At 43.4% G+C, this 20,566-nt stretch overlaps 1 protein-coding gene across 1 annotated transcript in view; it reads left to right on the top strand.

The window, feature by feature from the left end:
• The window catches only part of LOC137421989 (putative histone-lysine N-methyltransferase PRDM6), a 118,862-nt gene that overhangs the window by 26,927 nt on the left and 71,369 nt on the right, over positions 1 to 20,566 (top strand). Inside the window, exon 3 of the mRNA XM_078773020.1 lies at positions 9,125 to 9,456. Within this exon, the coding sequence (XP_078629146.1) occupies positions 9,125 to 9,456 (332 nt within the window). The remainder of the gene's footprint in view (positions 1 to 9,124; positions 9,457 to 20,566) is intronic.

The following is a 20,566-nucleotide window of genomic DNA, read 5'->3' as shown; positions in this document are numbered from 1 at the left end:
ATCGGTCACGTGGTTCGGCCGCCATCTTGGAAAAAAGGAAAAACTTTGCACCTCTATATCTCCGAAAGCACCGAATAGAAAAAATTGAGACATGGCTCATTGTAAAGAACTCTCCATGGGGAATAAAATATGTTAATGATGATGTCATAGGTGCCTCCATTATGACGTCATAATTCGACAAGTACAAAACTTCATCCGATCAAGATGAAATTTCTTGAGCATAATCTAGCAATAAATTAGTTTAGAAAAAAAAGAATGATGACGTCATCGGTCACGTGGTTCGGCCTGCCATATTTGTTTTAACACAAAAACCTTAAAAACCACTGAAAATACATCCTGGTGAGGGTTTGCAATCTCTGATTGCTCTTTTTCTTGTAAAATAATTTGGCATGGGGGCGGTGTACTTTGAAGGTATGTGTACTTGTTTTAGAATTCATTACTCACATGCAATTCTTCAAACATTTTCTTCGTGGAAAAATAATTCATACCTCTCGTGGTAATGTCTGTTAATGAACATTTTAAATTTTTCATGGATAGATCTTATTCTCACACTGCATTGTCCACGGACTGAAAGACAAAAATCGAATTTGAAACCCCCTGTCTGGAAAGCTGTCAAGACCACACAGTTGATGTGAAAGTTTAAAGTAATTTCTATATCTACTCATACTTCTTTATCAGCTCCGTTTATTCCCACCTTTCTGGAGATCAGCAGAGGAAAGTTTTTGGCCCAGGTCTTTCAAGGACTGGCTGGTCAGGCCTGACATTTGCCTGAAGATGATTTAGGCAGGGATTTGTAATTGCTCTGGCTGTGGGTGATATTGCTCTGGCTGATCCAGTCTACTCTTTGTGAAATACACCTGTTTGATACTTAATGTCCATCATTGGCCAGTGCTGACAGATGTGTCTGCCTTAATGTCCGTTAGAGGGATGCCCCACACATTGATGCATTGCCTTGCATGCAGAACACGAGGAGGTTGTCAGTTTTTAGCTGTGTTGCGATTCTAACCCAGGCTAGATAGCTCAAAGGTGGGTCCGTATACGTCCAAGCTATTCTACCAGTCCCTTAAATCGAATTTAAATAAATCTAATCTCATACGCATCCATAGGAAAGTTAGATCAACTGATTTCAAAGTTCAAAAACGCATTTTGCTTGCATCATCATATAATGCAGTCATGGACATTAAAAACATTCATGATCGGTGGTCATGTATGCCAATGATCATGTATTCCTGCTGGGAAAAAAAAAACATTAATCGATAAATAAAAAGTAACTTTACTAAATTCACGTGTGAGTCTATGAGACATGCATGCGATGTTCCCATGAACAGTTTATTGTGCAAGGAAAAGACTCTGCTGTTACCACACCAGTGATACAGTACAGCTCAGGGTATGTAAGGAGGTATGTGATTGGTGTAAAATGTTCATTCAGTCATCACAAGGAATTACGCAATTACTGATTTTTCCGTTCTGTGATCCATGGATAATGATTCTATGCGGAGTGAGTCGGTGCATCTACCTTTACCTTCTCAGTTACCCATTCCCTTCCCCCAACATCCCAGCAATGTCTCATTTGTCCCTGTCTACCCTTTCTCCATAAGGCCGAGGGATTCCAGATTATACTTGGACTTGTAAGTACATTAAGATACCTGAAGCCATATAGGAAAACATTGTTAATTATACTGACAAAGTCTGGTGATGATGAAGAAGCGGTGAAAGAGGAGATGCAAGAAAAACAGAGAGACACCATCCTTTTATTTATACTAGAAGCACCCGCTCCCTATGGGAGCGGCCATGGGGTTGGGTAATAGGTTATTATATCCTTATTCAAACGTCGAATTCAAAATACTCCGATGAGTAATTCAAGTCATCTCACTGTATTGGAAAACGTGGGTACAGGAATACTGTACTGTAAAGGATGGGATCTGTAATACCCTCACAAAACCTGGAGCGGCACTACACGATACACATTTACATAGAGAATTGGCGTCCCACTCCAATCCCACCAGGACCACTGGCAAACATAAACCCCTCTGCACTCATTGGGGTCATGCTGGGTCCTACGTAGCAAGTCTGGATATAATCAGCCCAGAACTGTAGGAGTAGCATGACAAACTAACACAGACACACACACAAACACACACACACAAACACACACACACACACACACACACACACACACACACACACACACACACACACACACACACACAAACACACTAACACACACCTGTTCGTGAATTTTAGCAAGGATAAATATTGGATGGTCTCATGGGATATTGCTCGTTTGTTCGTTTTTAACAAACGTTTAGTTTTTTTATGCGAATATGAAGAACACGAATTACCAATTGGGTCAAAATGTCAAAGGGCAAAGTCAGAGTAAATACGAATCGGTCTTATTAGCCCATCTGCCGCATGTCAGCACAAGACGGCCGTGTTTTGTAATCGCTTCCATATTTCTTTATTTACCATTTAACCATTTGTCATCAAATGGAAAAAAAAAACCTTTATTATGAAAATATGGAGAACAAAAATTCATAAATTATACATTTTGTTAGTTGTTGTTTTCGTCAAGTTTAGTTTGAGTTCAAAGCGGAAGCGGTCGGGCTTTGCATTTTGAGATGCTTTCTCGATTACTTCTGTTTTCAAATTTTACTCTTTCATAAATAATAATATCTTCTTAACAATGGTCAGCTTTAAGGTTTATACTGGTGTGGTAAAAACTGGTGCCTTTATGTAAAGTAAAGTTTTATATATGCTAGTGGTTCAATTTATACCTGGACATGTTTTATCACATGACAGCACTTTTATATAGCCTCGCCAGGCAATCCTCATCATTGTCTGCAGATTTTAACGGCTTTGAAATGTTTGAAGATGATAAATGTTGTTATTATTCACTGTTCCACCCTCTTTTTTAAATCTCATTTGCTACCATCTCGATGTTCGGCACGTCCATTATATCGGGGACACGTGATTATGGATATCGGTTAATAACACTTCGTCATTGCTGACAGGTCGGTGGTCTCTCTGTCTTCTTCCACCTCCTTTCTGTTCTTGCACCCTCTGCCCTCCCCATGCTTTGCCCTCCTCCACCCTCCCACTCTCCCAGGTAGCGGCAGGATGCATGCAATCCACCAGCAACCCCATCCGAGTGAAACTTCCAAAATCCAGGATCACAGCTCTTTTCCACTCATTTGTTTCTCCATCTCCTGCCTGTGGAACCAACTTCCAATCTCTCTTCAATCCCATTTTTACCTCCAGGTCTTCAAGACCATCTCACCATCTCAGATCGTCCCCAATTCGAAACCACGATCTCTTATACACCTGTTAAACCACCCTCACTCCTCCAAAAATGTTGCTTATGAATCCATCTTGTCCACCGCTTGCGTTCTCCCATATAGTCAGGTTCACGATGTTTTTTCGTTCAAAATTTTGGTAGATTAGCAAAACTATACATTTTTGGAATATTCAGAGATGAGGAATCCAAAAATTAATGTTTACATTTGCGTAGACATCTTTGCGAAAATGACACTCAGGACAGAGATGAAGATCTGTAAAAGCATATTCCTGAACGGTATAGACCTCGTAGATCCTGTGTATAGGACTTATAGTTCAATCTGATACTACCTATAACTTCCTATAACAACGTATAACTTCAAAGGACTTGCAATATCATGTATTATGTAATACAGTTATATCACAAATACAAAGACAATGGTTTTCAATATACCTTTGTTTGTTGCTTTTCTATAATCCTGAGCACTATTTTGAGGCCTTTATTGGATTCATTGACCCAGAAAACATAGGATTAGCATATTTAATTAAGTCTCTAGGTTGACCAGAAGCCGAGATCGCGCAAAATATGTATTTTATGGCGGCCATTTTCAAAATCCAAAATGGCGGCCATGCAGGTGTCTGTGCAAATGCCAACATTGATTTTCAGATTCTCCATGCTCTGAAGATTCCAAAAATGTACAGGTTTGCTAATCCCAAAATTTTGAAAGAAATTATATTTGTTAACATAGTGAACCTGACTAATACGCCTCATCCTTACCCGCATCCCTAGTTTATCTGTCTCCATCTATTTTCTCCCTCCTCCCAGCTGTTGGTGTTCCCCCTTCTCTTGCTATTCCTCTTGTTCTATTGCGATCTAATCCATTCTGTGTTCTAGCTCTTCCACGCGCCTTGAATTTGTATGCAAAAAAAATACTCAGTGGAGCGCATACCTGTGCCAGACTGAACAGTTTAGGTTTGTGTCCCACTGATAAGGGCCAGACCTGGATCTGCACCTGAACCAAAATCGAATCAATTCGTCCTTGTTACCCACCCAACCTGTCCACCAAGTTTCGTGGACAGGTTGGGTCTGCAACCCTCTTATGGTTAAACTGCCAAAGTCTAGGCTCTCTGCTCACCTTCACTCTTTCATTCCCCTTTTCTCCCGCCTCTGGAACAAACTCCCCCACTCCCTTCAATCCCACTCCTCCCTCCAGGTCTTTAAAACAGCTGTTCACCACCATCTCTTATCTTCCCCCATCGAAAACCTTGATCTTTTCTACCCCCGGTAATTCACCCCAGAGTCCTTGCAGTGTTCATATGTTTTAATCCTCTCCCACCTCCCCCCAAGTCCTCCCGATGTCCCTGCTCTCAAATGTTGTGTTTGTGTCCTTCCCCTTCTTCCCCCTCTCTTTTGTGTCCTCCCCCCTCTCTCCCCATCTTGTCTGCCGCTCCCCTTGTTTTTTGTGTTTTGTGTGTCGGTTTGTCTTTTTGTGTGATTAATGTTTGCTCTTTCACGAGCCTCGATCTTGTATACAAAAAAAAAAAAAAAAAAAAAAAAAAAAAAACTTCTAATGTGGTGTGTGGGTGTATCTCGGCATAAGGGAGAATGCTATTGAAAATTTGGTCGCCACGTCAAAATCCAAAATGGCCGCCACCATATATATGTCTGAACCTTGTGAGCGAAATATCTTGAAAAATAAACGAACTACTAACTTCTAATGTGGTCTCTGGGTGTATCTACGCATAAGGGAGAACGCTATTGAAAATTGGGTCGCCACGTCAAAATCCAAGATGGCCGCCTTGCGTCTTCCACTTTGTCAACTCTCATCACTTCACCGACGGGGGACCGAGGCGTAACGCTTGTTGACTCTATCTCTCAATGGTGAAGAATCACTTTAAAAATTAAAGAATTCTCATATCCGAATCCATATTCAGATCTTCACCAAAATCGAATCGAATCGTCCTCGTCAGACACCCAACCGGTCCACCAAGTTTCGTCAAAATCCGTCCACAACCTTTTGAGATATCCTGCTATTTATAGTTTTTGGCCCTATCTCCCAATTGGTGAAGAATCACTTTAAAAATTCTTGGATTCGGACCCGGATCTTCACCAAAATCTAATCAATTTGTCCTTGTTAACCACCCAACCTGTCCACCAAGTTTCATATGAATCTGTCCACAACTTTTTGAGATATCCTGCTATATATAGTTTTTGGCCCCATCCCTCAATGGTGAAGAATCACTTTAAAAATTCTTGGATTCGGATCCGGATCTTCACCAAAATCTAATCAATTTGTTCTTGACACACACTCAACTTGTCCACCAAGTTTCGTATGAATCTGTCCACAACGTTTTGAGATACCGTGCTACAGTCATGTGAAAAAGTAAGTACACCCCATGTAAAGTTTTGACCTTTTCAACATATTTCAACATACAGCTATTTGATCTTCATTACAACAATATTGATAGATAAAGGTGATATAATATAACAAATATCATGAAACATTTACATTTTGTAGTCCATTGTATAATTTAAATAAACATAAATGCAAATTTCGCATGTGGAAAAAGTAAGTACACCCTTGGCTCTAATAGGTGGTATTGCCCCCTTTGGCAGAAACAATCTCAAGTAGGCGTTTCCTATAACTGTCTACCAGTCTCTGACATCGACTGGGAGAAATTTTTGCCCACTCCTCCATGCAGAATTCTTTCAGCTGTGCGATGTTTGAGGGGTTTCTTGCATGCACAGTTCGTTTCAAATCCCCCCACAACATCTCGTTGGGATTTAGATCCGGGCTTTGACTTGGCCATTCCAGTACCCTCCATTTCTTTCTTTTCAGCCATTCCTTGGTGGATTTACTGGTATGTTTAGGGTCATTGTCATGTTGCAAGGTCCATCTTTGGTTGAGCTTCAACTGTCCAACAGATGGCCTCACATTATCCTCAAGCACCCTCTGGTACAAGGAAGAATTCATAGTGGATTATATGATGGTGAGCTGCCCAGGCCCTGATGCAGCAAAGCTGCCCCAAACCATAATATTTCCACCACCATGCTTTACAGTTGGTATCAGGTTCTTGTGGTCAAATGCTGTCTTTGGTTTTCGCCAAACATGTCTTCTGGTACTGTGGCCAAATAGCTCTCCTTTGACTCATCTGTCCAGAGCACATTGTTCCAGAAGTGCTGGTCTTTGCCTTGGTGTTCATTGGCAAACTTTTGTCTTGCCCTGATGTTCTTTCTGGACAGCAACGGTTTCCTCCTGGCACACCTCCCATGTTGATCAAATTTGTGCAGCCTCTTTCTAATGGCAAACGAGTACACTTTGACATCAACAGTGGCAAGAGCTACCTGTAGGTTCCGTGATGACATTCTGGGGTTCTTAGAGACTTCTTTCAGCATCTTGTGGTCTGCTCTCAGGCTGAACTTGCTGGACCGGCCTGGCCTGAACAGGTTGGCAGTTGTTTGGCATCTTCTCCACTTGTAGATGATCTTCCGGACAGTCGAATGATTGATTTCAAATTGTTTGGAGATCTTTTTAAATCCCTTCCCACACTCGTCGGCATCTATAACCTTCTTTCTGAAGGCCTCAGAGAGCTCTTTTGATCTAGGCATGGTGACGCCGCACACTTCAACAACAAAGAGCAAACCAAACTAAATGTCTGAGGTTTAAATAAGACAGGTTCCTCCAAGATCCTCTCTAACGATGTTCTAATCATTTGCACCTGATTCTAATTTTAGGTATTTGAAGTAGTGATAAATGTAGGGGTGTACTTACTTTTTCCACATGCGAAATTTGCATTTATGTTTATTTAAATTATACAATGGACTACAAAATGTAAATGTTTCATGATATTTGTTATATTATATCACCTTTATCTAACAATATTGTTGAAATGAAGATCAAATAGCTGTATGGTGAAATATGTTGAAAAAGTCCAAACTTTACATGGGGTGTACTTACTTTTTCACATGACTGTATATATCGTTTTTGGCCCCATCGTTCAATTATTGTGAAGAATCACGTAAAAAAAATTCCTGTCCGCATCCAGATCTTAACCAAAATCTAATCGATTCGGTTTGTCACACACCGAAACCTGTCCAACAAGTCTCTGCCAAATCCGTCCACACCTTTTTGAGATATCGTGCTGTGTATCGGTTTTATCCCTATCACTCAATGGTGAAAAATCACTTTAAAATTATACTATCCGGATCCGGATCTTCACCAAAATTGAATCTATTCATCCTTGTCACACCCAACTGCTCCACCATGTTTCGTCCAAATCCATTCATAGCTTTTTGAGATATCCTGCTATGTATCGTTTTTGGCCCGATCTACCAATGGTGAAGAATCACTTTAAAAATTCTAGTAGCCGGATCCGAATCCAGATCTTTACCAAAATCGAATAATTTTGTCCTTGTCACATACACTACATCTCTGCCAAATTTCGTCTGTATCCCTCCACAACGTTTTGAGATATCTTGTTTTTTGAGACAGACAGACAGGGGTGAAAACATAACCTCCATCCACCTTTGGTGGCAGAGGTAATACACTAGAACAGCACTCAGTGGAGCGCATACCTGTGCCAGACTGAATAGTTAACGTTTTGTTTCCCACTGATAGGAGCCAGATCTGGATCTGCACCTGAACCAAAATCGAATCAATTCGTCCTTGTCACACACCCATCCTGTCCACCAAGTTTCGTCTCAATCTGTCCACAACTTTTTGAGATATCCTTTTCACAAACAGGCAGACAATCAGACAGGTGAAAACGTAACTTCGGTGGCAGAGGTAAAACCACTCCACACACACATCCCATCAAAAATAATCAATCTACGTGCATTATTATTCCTTTAAAGCTTGGTGTTGGCTTAGCGGTTAGGGTGCAGGCCTGCGATTCGAGGCTCCTGGGTTCGAATCCCGGTGATCGCTGAATTAACGCCAGGGGGGTTGACTCAGCCTGTTCATACCTTCCGAGGTCGGCAAATTGAGTACCAGCTCACTGGTAATTCCCTGTGTGTCGCAAGAGGCGACTAACAGGGTTGGCGGCAGGAAGGGCATCCGGCCGTAAAACATTGCTTCAATAAAAGGGGACCACGGTGCCCGAAAACGGCCAACCCCTGCTCTGCGGGGTAAAATGGCTTCTAAAGGTGTTTTTTTTTTTGTACATTAATCTTCCTTTCATAAACAAAAGCACAGGTCAATATGAACCAGCCGTGTACCCGCTTACGGTATACAAACTTTAACCGATTGTTAGACTCAGAACACTTTCCTATTTAATATACAGTGTATGAGATAATATGGACATCTTTAGGATGTTCTTAACTGCATCCCGTCCTATTTTGCTACAGACGTCTTATGTCTCTCAAAGTCACACTAATCTGCAGAGCCATACTGCAATTCATTAGTCCACAAATGAAATATGATCAAAGCTTCCATAGATGTACTCAAAAGTGCTTTTCTTCCTCTTCACAAGGTCACAAATGAGTTGTGGTACCATATTACCCGGTTTCCCTTACTTGGGTTTTGCAGAACAATCTCACCTTGAATAACTTCCATATCTTATCTGTAGCAATGTGTTTAACAAAAGATAATCTCAGATTACTTTGGCGATTCTTTTCTTTTTCTGGATCATGATGGAGTATCACCTCACCCTCACTACCCATAACACTTTCTTGTTTTGCTTCCAACATCACCCCTCAACCACACAACTACCTTGCACTAATCTTGCTCCAACTGTGTCTTAATTTGTACCAGCTAAATCTTCTGCTTACTCATCATCATGACATATGACTGCATACATCATATTGACTCTGTGCCAGAGTAACCCCCCTCTCCCTCGCACCTTTCTCCAGGCTGCGACATGTGTGCGGATAACCGGAGCGGTGAGTGTCCCATGCATGGACCTTTACATTCACTACGTCGACTGGTCGGGGGAGCCAGCGTGCCTCCTGTTCCTTCTGTGGACATTGCCGTGTCCTGCCGGCTGGACGTGCCTCAGTCCCTTCGTGCTGAGCTGCCCCGTGAGCTGTGCCTGTGCACCAGCAGCGTGCCGGGTGCGGGACTCGGACTGTGCGCCGCGCAGAGACTCTCATCGGGTACCTGGCTTGGTCCGTTCGACGGGGCTCGAGTATCTGTGGAACGTGTACGATCTGCTTCACTACGTAACACTCGCCACCTTTGGGAGGTATGTCGGTGCTGAAAACAGCGCTAGATACTGAGATACACGATCAGCCCCCGCCATACTCCCCAACCTCATTTAACCTCCACTGCCTCCAATGTGTCATGACCTCTCACAATCCTACCAAAAACCTTTTATTTTGTTAATTCTGCCTCATATGCATTCTTAAGGGCTGATATGAGAGTTCAGAGAAATGTCAACCCTGACGTAGAGCTGTCTGGCCTGCTCTTTGAAATTGAAGTAGGTATAAAATATCAACCAGGCAAGGAATGGATCCTTCCAGCCAGGTGTTAGCCTGGTGTTGGCTTAGCGGTTAGGGTGCCGGCTTGGGATCCTAGGATCCTGGGTTAGAATCTCGGTCGATCGCTAAATTAACACCAGGGGGGTTGACTCAGCCTGTCATCCTTCCGATGTCGGCAAATTGAGTACCAGCTTGCTGGGATGAATGATCCCGGTGTGTACCCCAGTTTAGAATAGGTACACCGTATCCCTGCGCATCGTAAGAAGCGACTAAGGGTTGGCGCCAGGAAGGGCATCCGGCCATAAAACATTGCCTCAAACAGGGAACCATGATTGTCATGGGGCCCGCAAGGCTAACCCCTGCTCTAGCGGGGAAAATGGCCTTAAAACGATCATTCATTCATTCAAGGAATGGATCCTTCGGAAAGACAAGACTCTAACCAGTACGACCCATTTGCCAGCTCTGGTCATTGGTGGATCCCATGATGTATTTTGCGAAGATTAGGCGAGTTATTGCCGGCACCCTGATCAAATTACAAATTCCTGCCCTCAACACCTTCAGTCGAATGTCGGCCCTGGTTCACCGATTCAAGAAAGACTTGGGCCAATAATATTCCTTGGTTGACCTCACAAGGTGGGAATAATAATTGGGATGTTAAGAAGAATAACCATTCTTGAATGTATTGTCCAGATCTGTCTTGCACATTCATCAATCCAATCCTCAGCACTCCACCCCCCACTACTGATTTTATAATGCATTGAGACATTCCCCTGCACTCCCTATTGCTTCTGAAACAAATGAGGCATACATACGTATATACACACGGTACCAGTACATCGAATTGAAGTGTGTGTGGGTGTGTGTGTGCTTGTGCGCACGCGACACGTGACTCGAACCTAGGCAGCTCATGCTCAACAGCCCATTGAGCTATTGAGTTTTTGGAGTAATCTCAGGAGTTTCTCACATGGAAGCTAGAATGGCCGACATATTACGTGCCTGCCAGACAGCCCCCAAATATGCATGGATGTGTATGTGTCTCCTGCATTGATATAGCACAACTTTCACCTTTCCATCGCTTTAGTAAAGGTTTATCTTGGTCTCGTCTGTCCGTAAAACTTTGTTCCAGAACTCTACTGGCTCACCTCTGTACTTCTTGGCAAATTCTACTCTGGCCTTTCTATTTTTAGTGCTGATGAGAGGTTCGCATCTTGCGGTGTAGCCTTTGTAATTCTGCTGCCAAAGTTTTCTACAAACGGTAGATTGTGATACTTCAACCCTTGCGCTCTGGACATTGTTGGTGACGTCAGTGAGAGTTGTTTAATGTTTTTTGTTCACAGTTTTGATGATTTTTCTGTCATCAACTACTGTTGTTTTCCTGGCCGACATGGCCATTGTCTATTGCTAAGTACATTGGTAGTTTATTTTTCCATATATTCCAAATTGTTGTATTTGCTATTCTCAATTGTTGTGCTCTGGTTCTAATTGAATTCTTCTGTTCTTTCGGCCTCCAAATTGCTTGATTTTCCTTCATAGGCAGTTCTCTGGGCTTCATGTTGGTTTATGCCGACTGACGCCGAATTTGACTCCCAAGGCAAAAGCAAAGGCCGAAAGCAAGACTAGACATTTACAGCTCTTTTATATAAACATTCAATGCACGAATAAACACCTGAGGAACAATAAACACCTGTCAGTCATTTGATCCAAAACGTATGCTTCCTAAAATGGCTTGACTGAACATAAAAAGTGTTGTTGTTCTACAATGGTAAAACACATATCCATATAAATAGCAAGAAATAAAATCTGACCTCATGTACTTGGAGTCTTCTGTACTTCTGCCTCATATTCATCTTTTGATCTCAAGTCCAAATTCTATGAGTATATATAAATAATAACAAATTTGACTTTGCTGTTCCAATAATTATGGAGGGCACTGTGTATGTATACATAGGTAAGAGACATAAAATGGAAACAACAATGTAAAGACACCTAATAGGGTGTTGGGCCACCATGTCTGACCAGTACGGCCTGTATGCACCGTGGCATAGAGTACCCCAGTGCCTGGAATTCTGCAGGAAGGATGCAGCACCATTCTTCCACGAGAAAGTAAATCAACTCACAGCTGTTTGATGGAGGTGGAAAATGCTGTCTCAGGCGTCATTCCAGAATATCCCATAAATGCTCGATTGGGTTCAGATCTGGTGACTGAGAAGACCATGACATATGGATAACATCAGTGTCATGCTTATAAAACCATTGGGCAACCACACCTGCTCTGTAAATGGGGGAATAGTCATCGTGGAAGATACCCCTCCCGGCAGGAAAGAAATGCTGCAACATGAGGTGAAGGTGATCACTCAGCACCAATAAGTAGTGATTGGCATTGACCTTGCCTTCTAAGGGAAAGCCTGCACCCAAAACCATGCCAGGAAAATGCACCCCACAACATCACAGAACCACCAGAACACTTCACTGTTGATGATGTCGAATCTCCTCGGGCAATGATGGCGTGTTTGCCATCATATTGCCTTTCTATGACTGGTACACACGAGTAAGTGTGTGGTATAGACGGGGTGTCACCACTCCTCTCCATACCTCTGCTGGCCGTTGGGGAATTTACCCTCTTCTGCCCGTGCTGTTGGAGTCGATTGGACTCTCATCCACCAGATGTGCAGAGCCAACACCATTTAAACCACACGGCTGCGGACCGTTACCCTCGTAAGGGGGGCTGACATGTACTACACCTTGCCCACAGGTGACCTGGGATTATGCAAGGCAGGGGCATCCATCCCCATGAGGTATCAGAGACACCCGCATACCCGAAACATAGTTAGAACTGAACTGTTAGAACATAAGTACTCAGGGTTGTAGAGTTCTTTAGGTTGGCGCCACACGTGCACTCGTCCATTTGTCGAGAACATGGTGAAGGATTCATCTGACCATATCACATTTCGCCACTGCTCGGTAGTCCCTTGCCTGTGGTCTTGGCAACACTGTGGCACCACTGGACTCACAAATTGCCAGGTACGATGAGCGGTTTGTGCACTGCAACACGACTATGGTATCCCATTCTACGTTTTTGATGGAACTGGCTGCTCGTCTCCCAGGTTGAAATTTACACTCAATTGATCTACAGTTGTTCACCTGCTTTGCCTTGCACTTCAAATTGATGCACGGATATTACAATCCTGGAGTATCCACTTCCGTCCATCGTTGCCCTTTGCTGATGATGTCTTTCCCTCGGAGTTCCATGCCGACATCATCTTGGACACCGTTGCTTGTGAAGCATCAGCAAGTTGAGCTCTCTTTGTCACTGAAGATCCTGCCAAACGTGCCCCAACAATCATTCCTCTTTCATAGTCGCTTTGGTCTCCTCTTGCAGCCATACTAGCCATACTTATAGACAACCAGGCCTGTACCGTATTTTTATACATGACACTTTATGCATGCTGGCAAATAACATCCCAACATGCAAAGCGAAAAAAAACAAATATATATGTATTTCAACAGGGAAAAATACACTAAACACAAAGATGGGGATATGGGGGAAGTCTTGGAGGACACAAACAGTCTTGGAGGGAAGACAAAGGAAAGTTTATGAAAACAAACTCGACACTAAGTGTCATATACTTATTATGTACACTTATGCTGAACATCTACGATGGAAATAACTAGGACAAACTAAACCCAATTATCCTGAATCCATATCCATAACAATATCCATATCCATATATATATATATATATATATATATATATTTTTTTTTTTTATATATATATATATATATATATTTTTTATATATATATATATATATATATATATATATATATATATATATATATATATATATATATATATATATATATATATATATATATATATATATATATATATATATATGTTGGAACCCATCTGTGGATCGGTCCCATCGGCCGATGGGTCTGACCCGTTTGCGGATCCGCAGATGGGTCGCCCGACCCATCTGAAATGACAATGCAGACCCATCAGCCGATGGGTCTGCGCCATCTGCGGATGTGTTGTTCACCTTGAAGGAATGTGTATGCATCAATGGTGGATGAGTATGTTTATTTGAACCTAAAAATAAGCAATTGATGTCATAAATGTTTATAAAGCAGTCCGTGACATGTGGCTTGTCGATAACCGTTTGACATCAATTGCTTATTTTTAGGTTCAAATAAACATACTCATCCACCATTGATGCATACACATTTCTTCAAGGTGAACAACACATCCGCAGATGGCGCAGACCCATCGGCCGATGGGTCTGCATTGTCATTTCTCATGCATCCACAGATGGGTCGGGCGACCCATCTGCGGATCCGCAAACGGGTCAGACCCATCGGCCGATGGGACCGATCCACAGATGGGTTCCAACATATATATATCTATAAAGCAGTAAAGTATGTTTGTTTGTTTGTCCTCTTATAACTCGAGAACTACTCATCGCAGAGAAAAACCAAAGGCATATTCGAAATCAGTACGTCTCAGAGCAACTACAGCACACCTTAAATTTTAAAAAACTTCGGGTTTTAAAATTAGCGTTATTAGCACAGAAGCGCTAGCAGAAGAGGGAGGGAATCGAAGGGAGGGAGCGCAGTGCTCCCTCTAGCGCTTCGCAGCGCCAGCGCTTCTGTTAGCGTAATTAGCGTATTTCGGAACGTTAATTTTTCAACTTCATTATTCGGAATCAGTACGTCCCAGAGAAACTTCGTAATGTTAATTTTTCAACTTCATCCGATTGACATGGGACCAACGGCATGTGACAGAGAGTGAAACATACATGCTACATTTATTTGACGACAATGAGTTCCGACTTCCGGGTTCGTGCCGCCAACCCTGTAAGGCGCCTCTTGCGGCACACAGGGAATTACCAGTGAACTGGTACTCAATTTGCCGACCTCGTTAGGATGACAGGCTGAGTCAACCCCCCTGGTGTTAAGGGGGAGGAGGAGGGGAGGGGGAAGAGGAGGGGAGGGGAATGGGGGGGGGAGGGGGGGAGGGGGGGAGGGGGAGGTGAAGGGGGGGAGGGGAAGGGGGGAAGGGGGAGGGGCCCTTCTTCCCCCGGGCACCCCCACACCCTCCCCTCCCCCCCTTCCCCTCCCCTCTCCCCCCCTTCCCCCTCCCCCTCCCCCCTGTTCCCCTCCCCCTCCTCTTCCCCCTCCCCTCCTCCTCCACCCCCTTCCCCCTCCCCCCTCCCCCTCCCCCCCGTTCTCCTCTCCTCCTCTTCCCCCTCCCCTCCTCCTCCCCTGCCCGGCAATGCCAGGTACTTCTGCTAGTATTTATATAAAGCAGTAAAGTATGTTTGTTTGTTTGGTTGTCCTCTTATAACTCGAGAACTACTCATCGCAGAGCAAAACCAAAGGCATATTCGGAATTAGTACGTCTCAGAGCAACTACAGCAAACCTTAAAATTAAAAAAACTTCGCGTTTTAAAATTATGACGTCATCAGCGTATTTCGGAACGTTAATTTTTCAACTTCATATTTGGAATCAGTACGTCCCAGAGAAACTTCGTAACGTTAATTTTTCAACTTCATCTGATTGACATGGGACCAACGGCATGTGACAGAGTGAAACATTTATTTGACGACAATGACGTCCGACTTCCGGGTTCAGAATGCGGGACCAATGCCATTTGACAGGGAATAAAAAATAAATGCGACATTCAATTGACGACAATGACTTCCGACTTGACTCCCCCCTCCCCCTCCCCTCCCCCTCCCATCCCTCCCCCTCCCCCTCCCCATCCCCCCCTCTTCTCCCCTCTCCCCCTCCCCCTCCCCCTCCCCCCCCTATTCTCCCCTCTCCCCCTCCCCCTCCCCCTCCCCCTCCCCCCTCTTCTCCCCTCCCCCCCCTCTTCTCCCCTCCCCCCCCTCTTCTCCCCTCCCCCCCTCTTCTCCCCTCCCCACCCTCTCCTCCCCTCCCCCCCCATTCCCCTCCCCTCCCCTTCCCCCTCACCTCCCTTCCCCCACCCGGCAATGCCGGGTACTTCTGCTAATATATATATATATATATATATATATATATATATATATATATATATATATATATATATATATATATACATATATATATATATGCATATATATATATATATATATATATATATATATATATATATATATATGTTTTATTCATTTACTTATTGCACTTCTCGCTCTTTCAATACCTCTTACTTGGCATCTCGGCCTCAACTTGTTGCTAGCCAACACTTCTGTTTTTGTACATTTTTTTTCTTTGATCCATAATGGCTGCCAGACCACGTGAGCGATGACATCATACATTTATATTCTATAATATAAATGTTGCATAGATCACGCTCAATACATTTCAAACTGATCAGACTAAGTGTTGTCCCTGCCGAATTATGACATCATAATTATGGCACCAATGACGTCATCGTTAACAACACCTATTCCCCAGATGGAGTTATTTACAATGAGCCATGTTTCAATTTTTTCCATGCAGCGGTTTTGGAGATATAGAGGTGCAACCTTTTTTCGATTTTTTACAAGATGGCGTCTGTACCACGTGACCTATGACGTTTAAATTATCATTAACATATTCTACAGGAGCCGCACATATTCTGAAAATTTCGTGTCCATCGGACTAACACTTGCACAGTAATTTTTGTTTTATTCATACTGATCAGATCAAGCGTTGTACTTGTCGAATTATGACGTCATAATTAAGGCACCAATCACATCACCATCAACATATCTTATTCCCCATGGTGAGTACTTGACAATGAGCCATGTTTCAATTTTTTCTATTGAGTGGTTTGGGAGATGTGGAGGTGTAACGTTTTTTCAATATGGTGTCCATACCACGTGACCTATGATGTCATAATTGTGAATAAAAAAATTAATTCTACAGGTGGAGGTGCCTCTATGGTAAAATTTCATGTCAATCGGACCAACGGTTGCCGAGAAAATTAATTTTTAAAATTTACGCACCTGAATACGTACGTACGCACATGAATGCTTAACCCCGCTTTTTGCTTCGCGAGCGCAGGGTAACTATAATGTGCTTCTCTATGGTCCGGAAAGACAAAGCGGGCTGCTTTCCACCTGCAGCACGGACATTCACGTCCATGTGCTGTTCCCTTTCCATGGAATTGGCTTACTTTTCGAAGAACATCTCATTTCCAATTTTCTCAAAAGCACCAGGATGCTCCAGTTTAATCTGCCAAAAGCACGTTTGGCTAATCCTAATGGACAACCCTATCTTGACAAGGGAATCCATCATGAGGTTACATCCTGGAAGAATGTCTTGCATTACTGGAGTCCAGCCTTTGGTTTCAGGAAACACCTTATAAACAGTTGTGAGTTTTATGCATGTCGACATTTCCTGGTCTATAATCGCCACAGCACCCCATGGATCTTGAAGAATGATTACCTCTTTGTATAGGCAATCAGATAATATTGTGTATTTATTATAAATACTCCATATAGTTATAGAGACAAGGATGCATCAGTATATTTACAGTCCGTTTGACGTCATGTGTAAGTGATAAAGCAAAAGTCAACAAAGAGGATTCCTACAAATAAACCGAGACTGCTGCTCTCCCGTCTCATCCTCAAGCCACTTCACCTGGAAGGAAAAAACATTTAAGATACGAACGTCTGGGGTTGGGTTGGGGGGATTGGCGTTCCGCACCTTACCGGTGGGTCTGGGAAATGTTGGCGCTCTATGGATCGTGTGAGCGGCGTGATGGATGGCGTGCGAAGTGGAGGAGCTGATGTGCAGTGTGGGAGGACCTCTAGGCCATTGGGGAGGGTTGCTTGTCGAGAGGAGAGGACCACCTTGGGTGTGTGCTTTTGCTGCCTCTGGGGGGAAGAGCCGCAGAGAGCAGAGGCATCTTATGGTTTGCCAAGACACTTGGTGGCCTTGGAGCCTGGAGGTGAGAACTCCTCTCTCCCTCCAATGACCGTATCCCTCCCCAACCCACTCCAACCATGGAGATGGGGTGAAGGACAGAGGGTCGGGTTACAGATGCACCAGCTGCTGCCAAATCCTTGGGACAACTTAACAACTGAGATGGAAATAAAAAGCACTTTTGTGTGAATGTTTTTTTAGGTAAGGCGATCAGGTCTGCAGCTTAGAGTAGAAGTGCCTTTCCAACTTTGGCGAACGAGCTTTGACAGGCTGATCGGACAAGCATTGTCAGTGAGTGGATGAGCCAACATAATTTTGTTGGCTCGAGGGAAGGTGGAGAGAGTGAGGGGGTCAGTGTGGATAAGAGGGAGAGGAGAGGTGGGGGCGCGTCATGGCAAGAATCCTTGCAGACGTTGTGAGAGCGAAGAAACTCTGCAAAAGATTTCCCCTTTTCTGTCCATCTAACTCGAGGTTGCTGTATTGACAAGGCACGAATCTTGTCACAACATAAAAACATTTCAGATGCAGCTTCATCAAGATCTCCTTTCACGGTATTTGGAAGAGCTTCGAGAGGTCAGCAAGACCGATCTCATTCTCCCACCTTTGGTGTAATAATTGCAGGAAGTCAAGAACCCCCTTCCACAAGCCGAAGGGTATTTCTAGCTCCCTTTGCTGTTTCTGAGGTTAAAAAAAAACAAATAAATAAAATGGACAAAATATCATGTTGGGCTCAAAAGAATAGAAGAAAAAAAACGAGAAAGTTAAAAAAGCACAAAAACGACATCAAAGGCATTGCATGTGTGGGTTCCAAGTTCAATACACACAATCTTTTTATTAGCTCCGCCACCAAAGGTAGGACAGATTCGGACTAAACTTGGTGGACAAGCAATTTGGAAACTGAAAGAACAGAATAATTCAATTTGGAACCATAGGAGAAAAATTGGGCATAGCAAACACAACAATTTGGAATATTTTGAAAAACAAAGAAACCACTAGTGTACTTAGAAATAGACAACGACCAGGTCGGCAAAAGAAAACAACTACAGTTGATGACAGAAAAATCATCAGAGATTTGAAGAAAAACCCTAAAACAACTGTCAGTGATATCACTAACAACCTCCGGAGTAAAGTGGTGAAAGTACCACAATCTACCGTTTGCAGAAGACTTCAACAGCAGAGTTACAAAGGCTACACCGCAATATGCGAACCTCTCAACAGCAACAAACATAGCAAGGCCAGATTAGAATTTGCCAAGAGGTACAAAGGTGAGCCAGGAGAGTTCTGGAACAAAGTTTTATGGACAGATGAGACCAAGATAAACCTTTACCAAATCGATGGAAAGGCGAAAGTGTGGAGAAAGGAAGGAACTGCATATGATCCAAAGCACACTACCTCATCTGTGAAGCATGGTGTTCGTGTCATGGTACTGTCATGGCGTGGGCTCGCATGGCTACCTCTGGAACTGGTAGTGGGGCAGATATGTAACAAAAATTGCACGAGATGTTCACATCCGGCAGAAAGTTTGAAATTTTGCATACAGGGGTATTTTGACATGCTGAGTTCAAAAATTGGCGGATCCAAGAGGTCTGACCAATGGACAGGCCGCCATCTTGAATTCCAATATGGCTGCCAAGACGAAATGTTGATAATCCCTATCTTGGGTTCTAAATGACCTGTGGTGCTCAAATTTTGTACACAAGGGTATGTTGACATGCTGAGTTCAATGAGGCAATAATTTGAAATGTCTGACAAATGGTATGGCCGCCATTTTGAATTCCAATATGGCCGCCAAGACGAAATGTTGAAAATCCCGGGTTCTTTGCAAAAGCAATACCAATTCAATGGATCCCTAGTTGACAAATCATATAACAAGTCAAAGAGATCATTTCAAAGTATATTTCGTACCAGTTGGCAGCCGTAACATGCTGCAAGCTTTTTCCATCCGTTTTACTTCTCCTACTGCCCATCTCGGAAGCATTGTCCAGAGCAGAAACATAGTTCTGTGCATGGTAGATTAGCAGCAGGTCATTTGCAATTTCCAGCACACCGTTTTTTACACTTGCACTTGATCAGCTCTCGGCACCCTTTTGACGCCTCTGGCATTACTGTCCAAAATGGATGCCAGACATCATCTGCATTTTTAGCCCATCCCCAATCTGCAGGTGAAGGCAGCTCTGGGTTAGCAATTTGGGACTGTCCCCAGATGTGACCGGCCTGAAAGACTGCCCTCTTCACATGTTGACGCAGTGCCTCTTTTGTCGGTGGAATATTTTCCGATTGCCGATTTCCCTGAGCAAACAGCTGCTTGCGTGCTTCGTTCACTTTCTTCAGAGGGGAAGTTCTACTGTACAGAACAACGAAGAACCTCTCTATGTTGTCCATGTCATCATCTGTTACTTCCGCTGGTGCATGTGAGAGATGATTGAAGACCTCCCCCAAGTTTGGCATGGAATTCCATATGCTCCACACAGTCTTTTTGCCAATCCCACATATGGCAGAAACAGTATCGCATCCGGAAACAGTATGCAGGAATAGAAGCCCCCATGAGCGTTCAGGGCCAATGTGAGTCGCAATAGTGTGAGCAGCAATGTGCCTGAAATAGTTTCCATGTCCAAATGCCAACCACATTGCACAACCGTCCATAATGCTTGCCATTGCGATAGCCAACACAACCACATCCGTGTCTGTTGCATGAATGACGATACTTCTGTACCTTTGAATGAATCTTCTTTGCAATTGCATAGAGTGGTTGATCAACGGTCAGAACTGGAACTTGTCCGGGGTTTACTAGTTCTGTCGCCTGCTTGATTAAATTCATTCCATGCTTCACCATTGCCAATGTGTGAGCACTCTCGCGGAACAGAGGTAGCAGTCCTGTAATTGCAGGAGGCCGAGGAACTTCAACCTGCAGATTTGCCATGTATGCTGACCAGGAGATATTATCTTCACTCTCAAGACCTTCCTTCTCCTGCAGACTTT

Source organism: Myxine glutinosa, chromosome 2, assembly GCF_964187855.1.
Source record: "Myxine glutinosa chromosome 2, kmMyxGlut1.1, whole genome shotgun sequence".
NCBI lineage: Eukaryota > Metazoa > Chordata > Myxini > Myxiniformes > Myxinidae > Myxine > Myxine glutinosa.
Note: the sequence above shows the minus strand (reverse complement) of the source record. Positions and strands in the feature narration are given on the sequence as shown.